The sequence below is a fragment of the Heterocephalus glaber genome, unplaced genomic scaffold (genome assembly GCF_053883595.1).
Source record: "Heterocephalus glaber isolate CG9 unplaced genomic scaffold, H.glaber_assembly_v1.0 deba00001444, whole genome shotgun sequence".
In the NCBI taxonomy this organism is placed as follows: domain Eukaryota; kingdom Metazoa; phylum Chordata; class Mammalia; order Rodentia; family Bathyergidae; genus Heterocephalus; species Heterocephalus glaber.
The window spans coordinates 5,626,693-5,639,829 of record NW_028258297.1 but is presented as its reverse complement, the minus strand read 5'-3'; the positions used below and the strand labels follow the sequence as shown (position 1 = coordinate 5,639,829).

At 48.0% G+C, this 13,137-nt stretch overlaps 1 protein-coding gene across 1 annotated transcript in view; it reads right to left on the bottom strand.

The window, feature by feature from the left end:
- Positions 1–201: 201 nt before the first annotated feature.
- The window catches only part of Efcab6 (EF-hand calcium binding domain 6), a 237,435-nt gene continuing 224,499 nt past the window's right edge, over positions 202–13,137 (bottom strand). The window contains 4 exon segments of the mRNA XM_087213738.1: positions 202–6,306; positions 7,182–7,331; positions 9,582–9,766; positions 11,815–11,965. Coding sequence (XP_087069864.1) covers positions 6,184–6,306; positions 7,182–7,331; positions 9,582–9,766; positions 11,815–11,965 — 609 coding nt within the window. The 3' untranslated portion in view covers positions 202–6,183.

Sequence of the window (13,137 nt, the reverse complement as noted above, 5' to 3'; positions counted from 1 at the left end):
ATACTAAATGGGAGAAACCAAGATGTAAATAGTAAGTATACTAGTTGCTACTGTCCTAGGCTCTTTCTGGGATACAGCTAACAAATACACTTAGTGTGCCAGCCCATTTATGTATGTATTTGTCTTAGTTACTTTTTCATTGCTGAGACACAGTACCTGACACCCACAATTGTAAAGAGAAAAGATTTATTTTGGCTCAGAATTTGTAGAGATTTCAGCCCATAGTTGGCTGGCTACAGGGCAACATGGCAGAGTAGCCTAGCAGAGGATAAACAGTCCATGGCAGGGTAGGCAGGAAGCAGAGAGGGATCAAGGGAGGAAGAAGGAGATGGACCTTTCCAGACCATGCCCATAGTGACCCACATCTTCCCATCAGGCTTCACTTCTCAACATCACACCTAGTTATATACTCATCAGTAGTCCACTGATGAGTATCACATTTAGCTATAAATTCATCAGTGGACCACTCCACTGATAAGTATCATGCCTCCATGATCCAATCGCCTTCCCAAAGTCCTATTTGTGAGCTCCTAAGGCTTTGTGGGGACATCTAGATATAAACCATAACAATATTTTATCTATATCCATCTGGCCACCTATCCATCCATCCATCCACCCCTTAACTTAAACACTAGCTCTTATTGACACCCCACCCTCCAGCCTTGCTTGCAGTTCATGCTGCCTTCCCCCTTGCATATCTGATGTTGCAGTCTGGCTTCTATATTTACAATACACTTCTGCATAGTCCCCCTAGTACTCATGGTGGCTTCAGAATTGCCACTCTTACCTTGTGAGAAGCATAGCTACCAACAAGGGCACAGTGTGGGTGTGCAGGGTTTTTTCCCTTTTCTTTTCTTTTCTTTCTTTCTTTCTTTCTTTCTTTCTTTCTTTCTTTCTTTCTTTCTTTCTTTCTCTTTCCTTCTTTCTTTTTTTTTTTTGGTCTTTTACTTTACAGTCAAAACCCACTTTTCCAAAGTCAGTTCTACCTACCCACTTAGTGAGGAGATGTTACACATTTGTAACATGGTCAGATTCTTATGACACAGTCTGAGTTTCACCCTGAGAACCCCTGACCTCCTGGTTGGTTGCTTTGAGGTCATCTACAACAAGGTCCACTCTTTGTGGTGTCATTTCTTTTTTTTTTTGGTATAGGGGATCGAACTCAGGACCTTGCACTTGTGAGGTAGGAAGTGGCACCATTGAGCTAAATCCCTGGCCCTTGTGGTGTCATTTCTATGAGGGGTCAGATGTCCAATAGCACAGCACAACAGGGGACAGTCCCCCCCACCTTGTTTTGTATTTTTGAGACAGTATCTCATTATGTAGTTTAGGCTAGTCTTGAACTCACTATGTAGCTCAGACCAGCCTCAAACTCACAGTGATCCTCCTACCTCAGCCTCCCAAGTGCTGGGATTACAGGTGGGAGCCACCATGGTTGGCTCCAACTCTGGAACTCCCTTATAGGGGCTTTTGTAGCTGCACTGTTTTCCAGAACAGCAGTATGCTGTTGCAACCTACCAGAAATGAATGCATTTCCTACCCTCACTGGAATTTGGTACTATCAATTTTTAAAATTGTAGCCATTTGAGTGGGTAGGAGGCAGTCATCTTATGGTTTGAATTTCCATTTCCATAATGACATTGAACATCTTTGACATGTGCTGGTTCGCCTTCCACAGATATTCTTTCATGAAGTATTCATCTTCCACAGATAGTCTTTCATGAAGTATTTGCTTAGAACTTTGCCCTCTCTCCTTTAAAACATTGGGTTTTACTGAGTTTTAGGGATTCTTTATATTCTGCACACAGATCATTCTCCTGGTCTGTAGGCTGTCTTCTTAATGTCTTACTGTCTTTCTCAGAGCAAAACTTTAAATCTGTAAGTCCAATTTATCATTCTTTCCTCTTACAAATAATTTTAGTGTTGTATCTAAAACTTCATTTTCAAACTCAAAGCCATGAAGATTTTCCCTCATATTTTCCTTTAGAAGTTTTGTGCTTTGCATGTAGGTCCATAGTGGATTTGAGGTTATTTTTGTAGCACAGGTGAGGTGTATGTTAAGGTTCACATTTTTGCACGTGGACATCATTCCTCCATGAATCACCTTTGCACATCTGTCAACATCTGTTGACTACACTGGGGTGGTTCACTTCTGGGCTTTCTGTCCTGATCTACTGATCTGTCTGTCTATCCTTTAGGTAACACCATACTTTCTTGATTACTATAATTTTTGAGTAGGTCTTGGAATCAGGTAGTATGAGTCTTCCAATTTTGTTTTTCTCTTTTGGATCTATTTTGTCTATTCTAGTTCATTTACTTTTCTACACACATTCTAAAATTAGCTTGTTGATATCTATCAGAAATTCTTGCTAGGATTTTGGTTGAGACTTCACAGACTCTACTAGTCAAATTGTGCAGGGCTGTTTTAACAACTGTCTTCCAACTCAGGCATACCATTCAGATCTCTATTTATTTGATGTTTGGTTTTGCTCCTCAGGCCTTTGTAATTTTCACTATACAGATCCTGTAGAGATGTTTTAGATCCCCAAGTGTCTCTCTGGGAGGGGCCATTATACTTGGTACTGACTTTCAACTTTAATTCCAGTTGTTTGCTGATGGCACACAGGTAGGTGGTTAACTTTTGTATATTGACCTGGGTTATGGTTTAGACCTAGAATGCTGCCCTGAAGGCTCATGTATTCAGAGGCAGAGCTTCTGGATGGTGATTGGATAATGGGAGTGCTGTACTCATTGGAGCTAAATGTGCTGTTAGGAGGTAGGGTCCAGTTGGAAGAAGTGGGTCACTGGGGGCCATGACATGGAAGAGTGTGTCTCCCTCCCCAACTTCTCCCTCTCCCTCTGCTTCCTGGCTGCCGTGGGTGAGCAGCAGCTTTCTGGCACCCACACCCTTCCATCATGCAGTTTCTGCCTTGGAGCCAGCCCACCATGGACTGAAACCATGAGCCAAAATAAACCTCTCCCCCTTTAAGTTTCAAGTGTCAGACATTGTGTCTCAGTGACAAGAAGGTGACAATTCAGTTCTAGGAGGGTTTTGGCAGGTTCTTTGGAATGTCCATCCCATGCAGAGGCTCATATTATGGAGTCTGACAATTTTTGCCAGTTTTCTTGTTGCTTTTTTTGGAGAAGGGAATTTTTGGTGGCCCTTAATCTGCCTTTTTTGCTGATGCTATCATTATGATTCTATTTTATCTCCTCCTGACATATTTTTATTTTCTACAAATATATTTATAAAATATGTTTTTAGTGGTTGTTCTATAGTTTAAAAATATTTAAAAATAATTTATATGTCTTCAAATAACATCATACTGTTTCCACATAGTACAAGAACCTTCTAATAGTACACTCAGATTCTTTCTTTCCATACCTTCCATCACTATTGTCTTATTTTAAATGTGATCAAAACATAGTGCATTGTCACACATTTTGGTTTAAATAGTTATCTTTTAGTATTTAGGGCATAAAATATTTTATTTCACAGTCAGTTATTTTATTTGATGCTCATTTCTTTTGATAGATCACAATTTCTGACTCAATCATATTCTGCCTACAGAGCTCCTTTTAACATTTCTATTAGAGTAGATCTCTGACAATGAGTTCCTTCAGTTTTTGGGTGTCTAAAATATTCTTTATTTTTCCTGATTTTGGTTATAGAATTTTGACAGTTTTTCCCCAGTACTCTGAAAGTCTTAGTGATAATCTCCATTGTCTTTGGCTAGCATGGTTTCTGGTGAGAAGTCAGCTGTAGTTCTTGTCCTTATCCCTGGGTTGGCAGTGTGTCTTTTTTCTCCACATGGCTTTACAATTTTTTGTCTTTGTTTGCAAGAGTCTGAATGTGGTAGGCCTGGGTGTGCATGCATGCACGTGTGTGATTGTGAACCCTGTCTGGTTCTATAAGTTTCTTTTAGTCTAATGTCTGTAACTAATTTTGGAAAATTTGTAGCCATTATTTATTAAAATATTTCTTCTTTGCTATGCTCTCTTTCTTTTCCTCCTTTGTGTGTAGTCATGTGTCTATGTGAGGCCATTTCATATTGTCCCATGGCTCACGTATTGTTATTTTCTTTTTCGTTTTTTTTTTGGTACTGGGGATCAAACTCAGATCCTTGTGCTTGTGCAGCAGATGGCAAAACCACTGAGCTGAATCCCAGGCCGTTATTTTCCACACTCTCTCTTCTCTTTAGGTTTCAGTCTGGGTTCCTGGTACTGACTTGTTTTCAAGTTCACAGGTCCTTCCCTTGGTTGTGTTAAATTCCCAATGAGTCTGTCAAAGACACTCTGCATTTTTGTTGCAATGGTTTCAAGCACTTCCACTTGCTTTCTTATAGTTTCAGCTCTGCTGAAATTTCCTATCTGATCATATGTGTTGTCTTCCTTTTCCATTAGAGCTTTAACAGATGAATGTTATTTAAAATTTCTTTTTTGGTAGTCCCCAAATCTATGTCAAATCTGAGTCTGATTCTTATGATTGTTTTTTCTCTACAGACTATGTTTTTTAAAAATTGTCTTTGGTATGTATGCCTGATTATTTTTTATTGAAAGCTGGACTTTTTTGTTTTTGCCTTTTTAAAGACAGTGTCTCACTATGTAGTCTAGGTTGGCCTTGAGCTTGTGATTCTTCTTCCTCAGCTTCCCAAGTGTTGGAAAAAGCTGGACATTTGTATAGTAGGGGCCAGCAAACTTGCTCTATAAGGAGTCAGACAGTAAATACTTCTGGATTTGTGGGCTACATATAGTTGCTTGTTCTTGTTTCCCCCTTCTCCTCCTTCTTCAGCTCTTAAAAAATGATGGGTTCACAAGGCTGCTGAACAGTGCTAAGTGTCTCAGCCTCAGGAAGTCGGAGGGGATTCCTGGGAGGAGTGACTTTAGATTGAGTTTTAAAGGAAAAATTGGCATTTCCTGAGGAGCAGATGTGTGTCTGTGGGGAAGTTGAAGCCCAGCAGCAGAACGGGGGTTGGGCACACCAGTGGGGCCTCAAATGCCAGGACCAGGGCACATGGGCAGGACATCAGCCTGCCCTTCATCCCTCAGCACCCATCCTCCACCATAGCTGGCATTTGGATAGGTTAAGAATGCGCTTTTATTTTCTGCAAGCATAGGAATGAACCTTTAATTTCTGGGGTTGTAAGAACAGTTGGCAGATACCAAAGTTCCTTCCAGAGCTCACTGAAAGCCCAGCATCACCCAGATTTTTGTAGATGAGATTGAAATTTAGCCAGCTGGAGATGTCACATCAGATGTCCTAACAACATGCACATGGAGCAGCGAATGGGATGGGACAAGGCCTCAGGGAGCAGGAAGACAGACCCGCCAGCTATCCAGGCCCTGTGAACCCGACCTCCACGCTGACCTGTGGCTCTGGCCTGCTGGCCTCTGGGGAGGCACTAGGCCATGCCCTATAATGGTGGCAGATGTGGTGACTAAATGTCACATGGCAGGGTCCTCAGTCACAGATGATTTGGTTAGAAACAAATCTCCAGAATTGCAAAGAGTGCCGGCGTCCCAGTGTAGGACGACGATAGAGGAAGTTGAGGTGAAACTCAGAGGACAGCCCCAGCCCTGTCACTGCCTGAGGAACCAGACAGAATAGAAGGAAAAGCAGCTGCATCCAGATCTTTCTGGCATTCAGTGGATGAATCCCTCTTGGTGGCCTCGGGAGGGCTGAGCCCAGAGCCTGGATCTGATGTGAGTGAGGTGTTCTCTGGGGTCCGGCTGGCCAGTGGCAGGGAAGGGACAGCAGTGTGTGTCCCCAGGACAGAGGTGCGCCATGCAGACAGTGAAGCAGGGGCTGCAGATGTCTGCCCTGTGCTCTAGGATGGGGCCATAGGTAGGTAAAGGAGGTGAAAGCCCTGGGAGGATGGAGCAGGGACCCAGCAGACAGCCAGGAACACAGTTCTCAGAAATCCCAAGTTCTTAAATACTTTATCATTAGCAGTTCTTTTAAAGTGTCAAGAATCATTCCTGCGAAGATTATTTTATTTGCTCAAACTAATGAGGCTGCTGAGCTGCCTGGCGGCAGTGGAGAGAGGCATCTGGACTCGCAGCCTGGGCCAGTGTCTGCTCTGGAGACACGCTGGGAAATTCATCAGACCCCATGGTTCTGTGGCTTTGTTAGCTGTGGGACAGACAGGGCCTGTCTGTTGTTGGGGTGTGCTTCGGCCATGTCTACTGCAGGAAGGCCCGGAGGAAGTCATTGTAGAAGACCTTGGAGGACAGTGTCTTGTCGTAGTACTCAAGCAGATGGAAGAACTCCTCCTCTGAGAGGTTGATGCTGAACTGCCTCAGCACCTGGGGACAGAGGAGAACCTGTGGCTCCCAGGCTGGGCAGGGATGTGTCTGGCTCTGGCCTGCCCAGTGCAGCCCCTGGGTACCAGCCTGCAGCTCTGAGGACTGGGAAGCAGCCCCAAGGCAACTGGGTGTGACTGCAGGACAGGTAGGAGTCACTGTTTGCCCACTCCCACTGGCCCATCCAAAGGTGACACCTGGTGGCTTCCCTGCAGGGCATGAGGGCTGCCAGAGAGGAGATATTGGAAGAGACCCGGCTGCAGGGCTTCAGCATGGTGGAGCCTCTGGCACAGCCCACCAGGACAGCTGACCACAGGTGCAGTCTCGATGACACGACAGTAGTACAGCCTGTGGTCCCCACATATCCTGCTGTATTTTGCACCCCCACCGCCACCCCGGAGCAGCTAAGGTAGCCCCGCCCACGTCACCTGGTTGGGAAGAAAAGGCAAATGGAGGTCTTGGAGTGGGCCTTGTGTTAGGACAGCTGACTCAGAGGTCTTGGCCACTCAGAGCCTGGCCTGGGGTCAGCTCGCCTATGCCCGGTGGAGCAGAACCACTGTGTGCTGCAGGGCTGAGCTCACTGTGCAGGCTGCTGTGGAGTCCACCATGCCCACAGAAGGGCCACCCTGCTCTTCTGGGTTTGCAATGAGGCTCAAGGTGGAGGCTTCGGCAGGGCTCAGGGTCAAGGTCCAGGCTGGCCAGGATCCGGGGTGGGCACAGTGGCTGCAAGGCCTCTAAAGAAGTTGGGCTGGCAGTGGCTCTGGGTGGGATTTAGGGGGTACAGAGGAAGTCCCTGGACATGTTGGGGAGGGGAAATGGAGTCTGCAGGCAAGGTGGACCAGGCCTGGGGGTGTGGTGCGGCCCCCTGTGGGGCTCACCTTCCTGAAGTCTTCAGCGCTCAGGAACCCTGTCCCGCCCTTGTCATAGGCTTTGAACATGCGCCTCATGGGCCTCCAGCAGTGCAGGGTCTTGGGCTGGATTTGAAGCAGAGCTTTGTAGAAGGAGGATGTCTCGGTACCAGCTTCTTTCTAGGAGACAGAGCGGGAGGAAACTGGGAATGGGAAGGTGGGTGGGTGGCCTGGTGGTGGAGAGGGGATGTGAATCACTGCATCCAGACACAATCGCTTCCTCTGTGCTCAAGGAGCCTGTGTGGGCCGTGTAGACACAGCCTCTGGGGCCTTCCCACACCTGGAAGGAGGGGGTCCCTGACCCCATTTTATAGACTTCAGAACAGAGGCTCAGTGGGGGACGTGACACAGGCTCTGAGGCCAGCACACAGCCGGCCATACCTGGCCAATTTCAAAGTAGTTTGAGGAGGGAGAGAGAGAGAGAGAGAGAGAGAGAGAGAGAGAGAGACAGAGAGAGAGATATTGATTCCAGTCTGGGTCCTCTTGTAGGTTATTAATGAAGGGTGTTTTAAAAAAAAATTGCCAAGGTTGTAATTATATCTAGTAATTAGATAGTACTACACTGTGATTATTTCATTTAGGTGCTATTAGATCGAAAGCAGGATATTTTAGCATGATTTAGCCCCAACACATGTCTGAATATCACAGAGGTGAATGGTAGGCAGTAATGGGTAACACATTTTGGGGAAGTTTAATTTTAACATGGTGCTACATAAAACAAATTAGTACCGAGTTAAATTGCTTTCAATTTTTATATCATTTAGCACCTATGATGGAAAGTCCCCAGACACCCCAGAGCTTTGTGAGCTGCCAATCTGCCCAACCGGGGGGTCCAAGGCTGGAGACAGGGGGTTCTTGGCTCACCCCACACTGGTTCCCACCGTTGTCTGGTGCTCCCAGCCCCACCCCAGGCCTCCGAGGTGACCCTGGCACTGCAAGAAACAGCAGTACCCAAGCCGTGTCCCCAAAGGACATCTTCCTGCTGCTGAATGTCTCAGAGAAAACTCCCAAACAGCCAGACAACAAAACCTCCTTTTAGCTTCTCTGCAGGGGGACTTGTGGCCTGAGCGCCACTCTTGTGCAGTGGAGGCCTCAGCAGCTACCAGAGGGGACAGGGACCATGACCAGAGCCACTGGGGCTCTTTCCTGGGAGGCCACGAGAGCAAAGAGGAATGTGTGGTCTCCACATCTCCCGCACTATGTCCATGGGCCCTGCGAGGCTCTGTCGAGGGCAGCGTCTTCCCTATTCATGGAAGACGGAGCCAGCCTGAGAATCGCCTTGAATTTAATTTCCGTTGTGAACTTGTCCCTCGACAAGACTTTGCCATCATCTCTTGCTTGGCTATGCAGGAAGCTATGTTAGGATGCTTCCTGATTTTGCACAACATTACAGACCCAGCTGTCTAGAAACTTGCATGGGCTCTGCTTACCTGTTTGTGAGATGAACACTCTCGGGCCCCATACCTCTGGTGCCTGCAGTTGGAATCAGCCCTGTGTTCCTGAATCCACAATGCCAGTTGTACTCGCTGTTTGATGCAGCTTAGTTCAACATTATAGACAACAGAAGAGCCTGAAACCTATTTTCTGACTTCATAGTTTTGGTTTTTGTTTTTTGAGCTCTGGTCTCTCTTTTAGTTCAGGTTGGCCGTGAATCCATGTTTTGGAGAGATTGGAGCAAGACACGTGATGACTGCACAGTGGCTGCATGGGGAGTAGGCTTCAGAAGGTCAGGTCCAGAAGACCCTCAGCCTCTTGCTGCTACCTCTACCGCTTTAGATCCTTGTTCCTCTCTGAAGAAACTGGAAAGAGAAGTCCCCCCCCACTCCAACGAGGTCTCCTGCACATCTCAGATAACTGACAAATGGATGCATTTGTGTCTGATAAGAATGTGTGAGCCTGTCACGACCCCCACAGCCACACAGCCCACCCTGCCTCTTGTGTTAACTCAGGGTGTTATGTGAGTGGTTGACTCTGTGTCTGTTGTTCTGATGTTTCTGCTACTCCGAGAAGAGCCACCAGAAGCAGGTGTCTCCAGACTCATGGTTCCGAGGGAGAGAAAGGAAATCTCTAACTTATTTCCAAGAAAGTACATTCCTGAGCTGCCTTCAGTGTCCCCAGAGCCTGCTGGAGGCCTCATTACCCCCTGGCCCTGGCTCCAGGTGCCAGCCCGGACATTCAGACCCCATGGACTCCTGCTGCCTTCCCACACCTGTGAGTGGGTGAGGAATTGGGGAAAAGGCTCTGCAGGGCAGTGATCATGAGCCATTGGAGGACAGGCAGCAGGGCGGGGAAATAAAGGGTCGTGCCATGGCGACAAACTGAGAACACAGTGCCCATCACCCACCGCGGCACCCAGCGACGGCCTCGTACCATCTTGTGGGCATTCTGGATCTTCACACGCTGCATCAGTGAGGTCTCCTTGGCCCTGAGCAGGAGCACACAGCTCTGGATGAAGTCGCAGTAGGCAAATGTGCCATTGTCCCTCAAGTCATACTTCACAAGGAGCTGTTGGGTCTCCTCCTTGCTCACATCCAGGTGGAACTTCTCCATCAAAGCTGCGGGTGGAGGAAAGGCAGCGTGTTGGCCGCAGAACATTCATTCATTCTCTCTCTCACCCATTCATGCGTTCCTTTGCTCTGCTGTGGGTCCCGGCTCATTCCACCCCACAGAGCCTGGGGTGGATGGACACACATGTATGGGAACAGACACACAATGAACTGTTGTAGGGAGGGGTCCCTGTATCTTGCTGGCCCATACTGTCCTGAGTAACCTGCTGTCCTTGTCACCAGAGCTATGGTCACAGCATGAAGACTGCAGGATCCAGGATGATAGGGAGAGGCACTATTCCCAAAGGACAGAAGCTGGACACAGGGGACAGGGGCTGGGGGAGCCTGGCAGTGGCCAGGCGTTGAGGAAAGTATTCAGACTCCACCTGCTGACCTCATACTTTCTGAATGTGTGGTGGAGACACGCTCTCGAGAGTCATTAGGCTGTGGGCATGTACACGTGCGTCAGCTTTCATTCCAGTGACACCTGCAATCTGTGTGTGTGTGTGTGTGTGTGTGTTTGGTACCAGGGATTGAACTTGGGACCTTGCGCTTGCAAGGCAGGCACTGGAAACACTGAGCTAAATCTCTGGCCTGATACCTACAATCTGTAAACCTGGTTTGGAGCATGGCGACTCCTGAGAGTCCACTGCGGTGTCAGGGTTTGAGCCTGGCTTTCTGATGAGAGTCAGGTTGATGCCATGGGGCAGTGGCACATCTTAATGCTGGACATCAGCATCCACCCCTGCTCTTGTCCCCTTGGTACCAGTACTTGTGTGCAGTTACCTTCCCAAACATAAAGACAGGGCTGGTTTTAGAGGGACAGCTCATGTTCAAAAGAGTCTTGCGTAGGATAAGATTTTAGTACAATACACTGAGACTTTGATTTGAATCATGAAAGAACAGTGTCAAGTCTGGACCATGGGGCCATGCTCATAGGGGAGGCTGAGAGGGAAGCAAGGATGGGGTAAAGGATGTCTCTATGCACTGTGGAAACGAGGCTCTTTGCCATGCACAAATGAGAGTGGGAGATCTCAGGCCAGTGGGGCTGACAGAGAAGGTCACACAATGTCCAACCAGTGCACCCCTCTGCAAGGTGGATAACACAGGAGGACTTGAAAGCTCATAACTTTTTCTAGTGTTGAATTTTGGATGCCTACTAAAGTCTGGCAAGCCTACTGGAATAATGGATAGGTGATTTACATGATGTCAGTGTGAGAAAGAAAGGAGCAAGAAGAACAAGAACAGCAGCATAAGTTAAGGTCAGACAAGCAGAACTCACATGAGCATTAAAACCAATCCTGCTGCTCTGGCTCCGGCCAAAGTACAGCTGATGTGACACTGCTTGGTTATTACTGACTCCATGTTTTTATATTTAATTTTTTAAGCATTTTTATAGGAGCTGTTAAAGAGTTTATAGCCTGTTTTGTTTGTGCCTTTTTAGCCATGTAAGTCAGGATGAAGCAATTTCAATCAGTATTGGAGGATCCCAAGGAAAACAGGAGGAGGGGGAGGTAAGCAGGTGTTCAGCAGAGGGACGTGGCCCAATCCATGTTGCTGTAATGTAAAATGTTCCATAAACAATGAGCAGTGATTAGTGGGAGTATAAATCCAACTGGTTTCATTTTAAAAGCTTAGCAAAGTGATCAAAATGAAAAAACACCCAAGAGAAGGTGCTAATGTGGGCGGAGCCCTGGGAGTGTCCACCCACCCTTCTCTACCCTCTACCTGTCCCATCTGCATCACCTGGGGCCCGAGTCCCCCACCTGTCACCTGCTGTCTTCCACCTTACCCCTTCCCTCCACTGTCACAGTCTGGGGACATTCACATTCTCCTGGTGACCACAAGCAACCTGGTGTCCAGTCCCGAGAGTCAGTGGAGGTGGACTCTGCCACGTGGGTGTCACAGCTTGCTACCTACACCTGGGGCATCCTGACAGGACAGGTCTCCTGATCTACCATGCCTTTGCCTCCACCTGGAGTATGGGGCTGCACCTGGTGAGAATGGCTTTCTGCCGACAGGGGGACAAGGTGGTAAGGGGACCGAGTCACACAAACCCAGGAACTCAGGTGCCGTGATGGTCCCCAGCCTTGCCCTGTCCTTCTCCTTGCACTCCTTCAGCAGCTCCCGCCAGCAGCCCTGAACCTGCTTCCGGAGCCGGCTCTCGATGGGCTCACAGTTCTGCAGTGCTGGGGTGCCTGTTGGGGTCTGGAGGAGGGACAGAGAGGTCTTTTCACTTGAAGTTCCGAGTGGACACAATGACAAAAGTGCAGGCAGGATTGGGCTCTTGGAGTTTGCAGGATCACAGCCTATATTAGCTCAGAGGTAAGATGGAAAGTAAAACAGAGAGGCACTCTTGCAATTTAGCTTTTGTTTCCATCAGTGGGGCAAATCCTAATATCCAAAACAGTTTTGGAAATAAATACATAGCCAGGGTTGAAGTGTGTCAGTGGTGAGGGCTGTGTGCGTGCATGTGATGTGTGTGTGTGCAGTGTGCGTGTGGTGATGTAGTTTTCACTTGAGGAAAGGTCTTATCAAAGAAAGGGATTTGCTCAGCATCTGCATGAAGCACCCAACCCTGGGAACACAGAATATCCATTATTTTGAAATTACATGGACCTGGGACAAGGCTGCTCTTCATTGTATTTTCCATTTCAAAGGAGCTGTTCAGTCCAGTTCAGACCTTCTCCTGTGGCCCCCTTGACATGTGTCATTCAATACAGTACCAGACCCACTCAGCAGGCCCCAGGGCTTCCCCCTAGTTCCCCCCAACCTGGGCCTGGTGTCTCAGTGGACAGCCATACCCTTTCTCAAGCTGCTCACGCCAAAGACTTCCATGTCCCCCCCTGACTACCCTCACCTCTCCATCCTAATCCAATCCATCAGGAACTCCTTTGGCCCTATCAGGAAGATGCATCCAGAGTCAGGCCTCTCTCCAGTTGCCCGCCACCACCACGATGCCAAAACCGTGGTCTCTGGCCATGGCATGGCCATCTTCCTCCCTGCTCCTTCCTGCCTGTCCCTCCCCAGTGTCCAGTGTGGTCTCCAGAGTCCCTCAGCTGCCCAGAAATCTTTATGGGACACTCGAACATGTCCCCCTGCAGTTCTGGAGCTCAGAAGTCCAAGAGGGTTTACTGAGCTAAAATCAAGGTGTCTGGATTCCTTTCTAGCTTCTCCCACTGCTTGGCTGGTGGTGCCTCCACCAAGCCAGCAGCATCAGGTGGGCCTTTCTCAAATTGCATCTCTCTGGCCCTGATTCTCCAAGTAAAGACTCCTGTGCTCACCCCAGCTGGCTGGATCCACCTGGATAATCTATCCAAAGCCAGCTGACCAGCAGCTAATTCCATCTGCAACCCGGTGCCCCTCCCAACACGCTGATA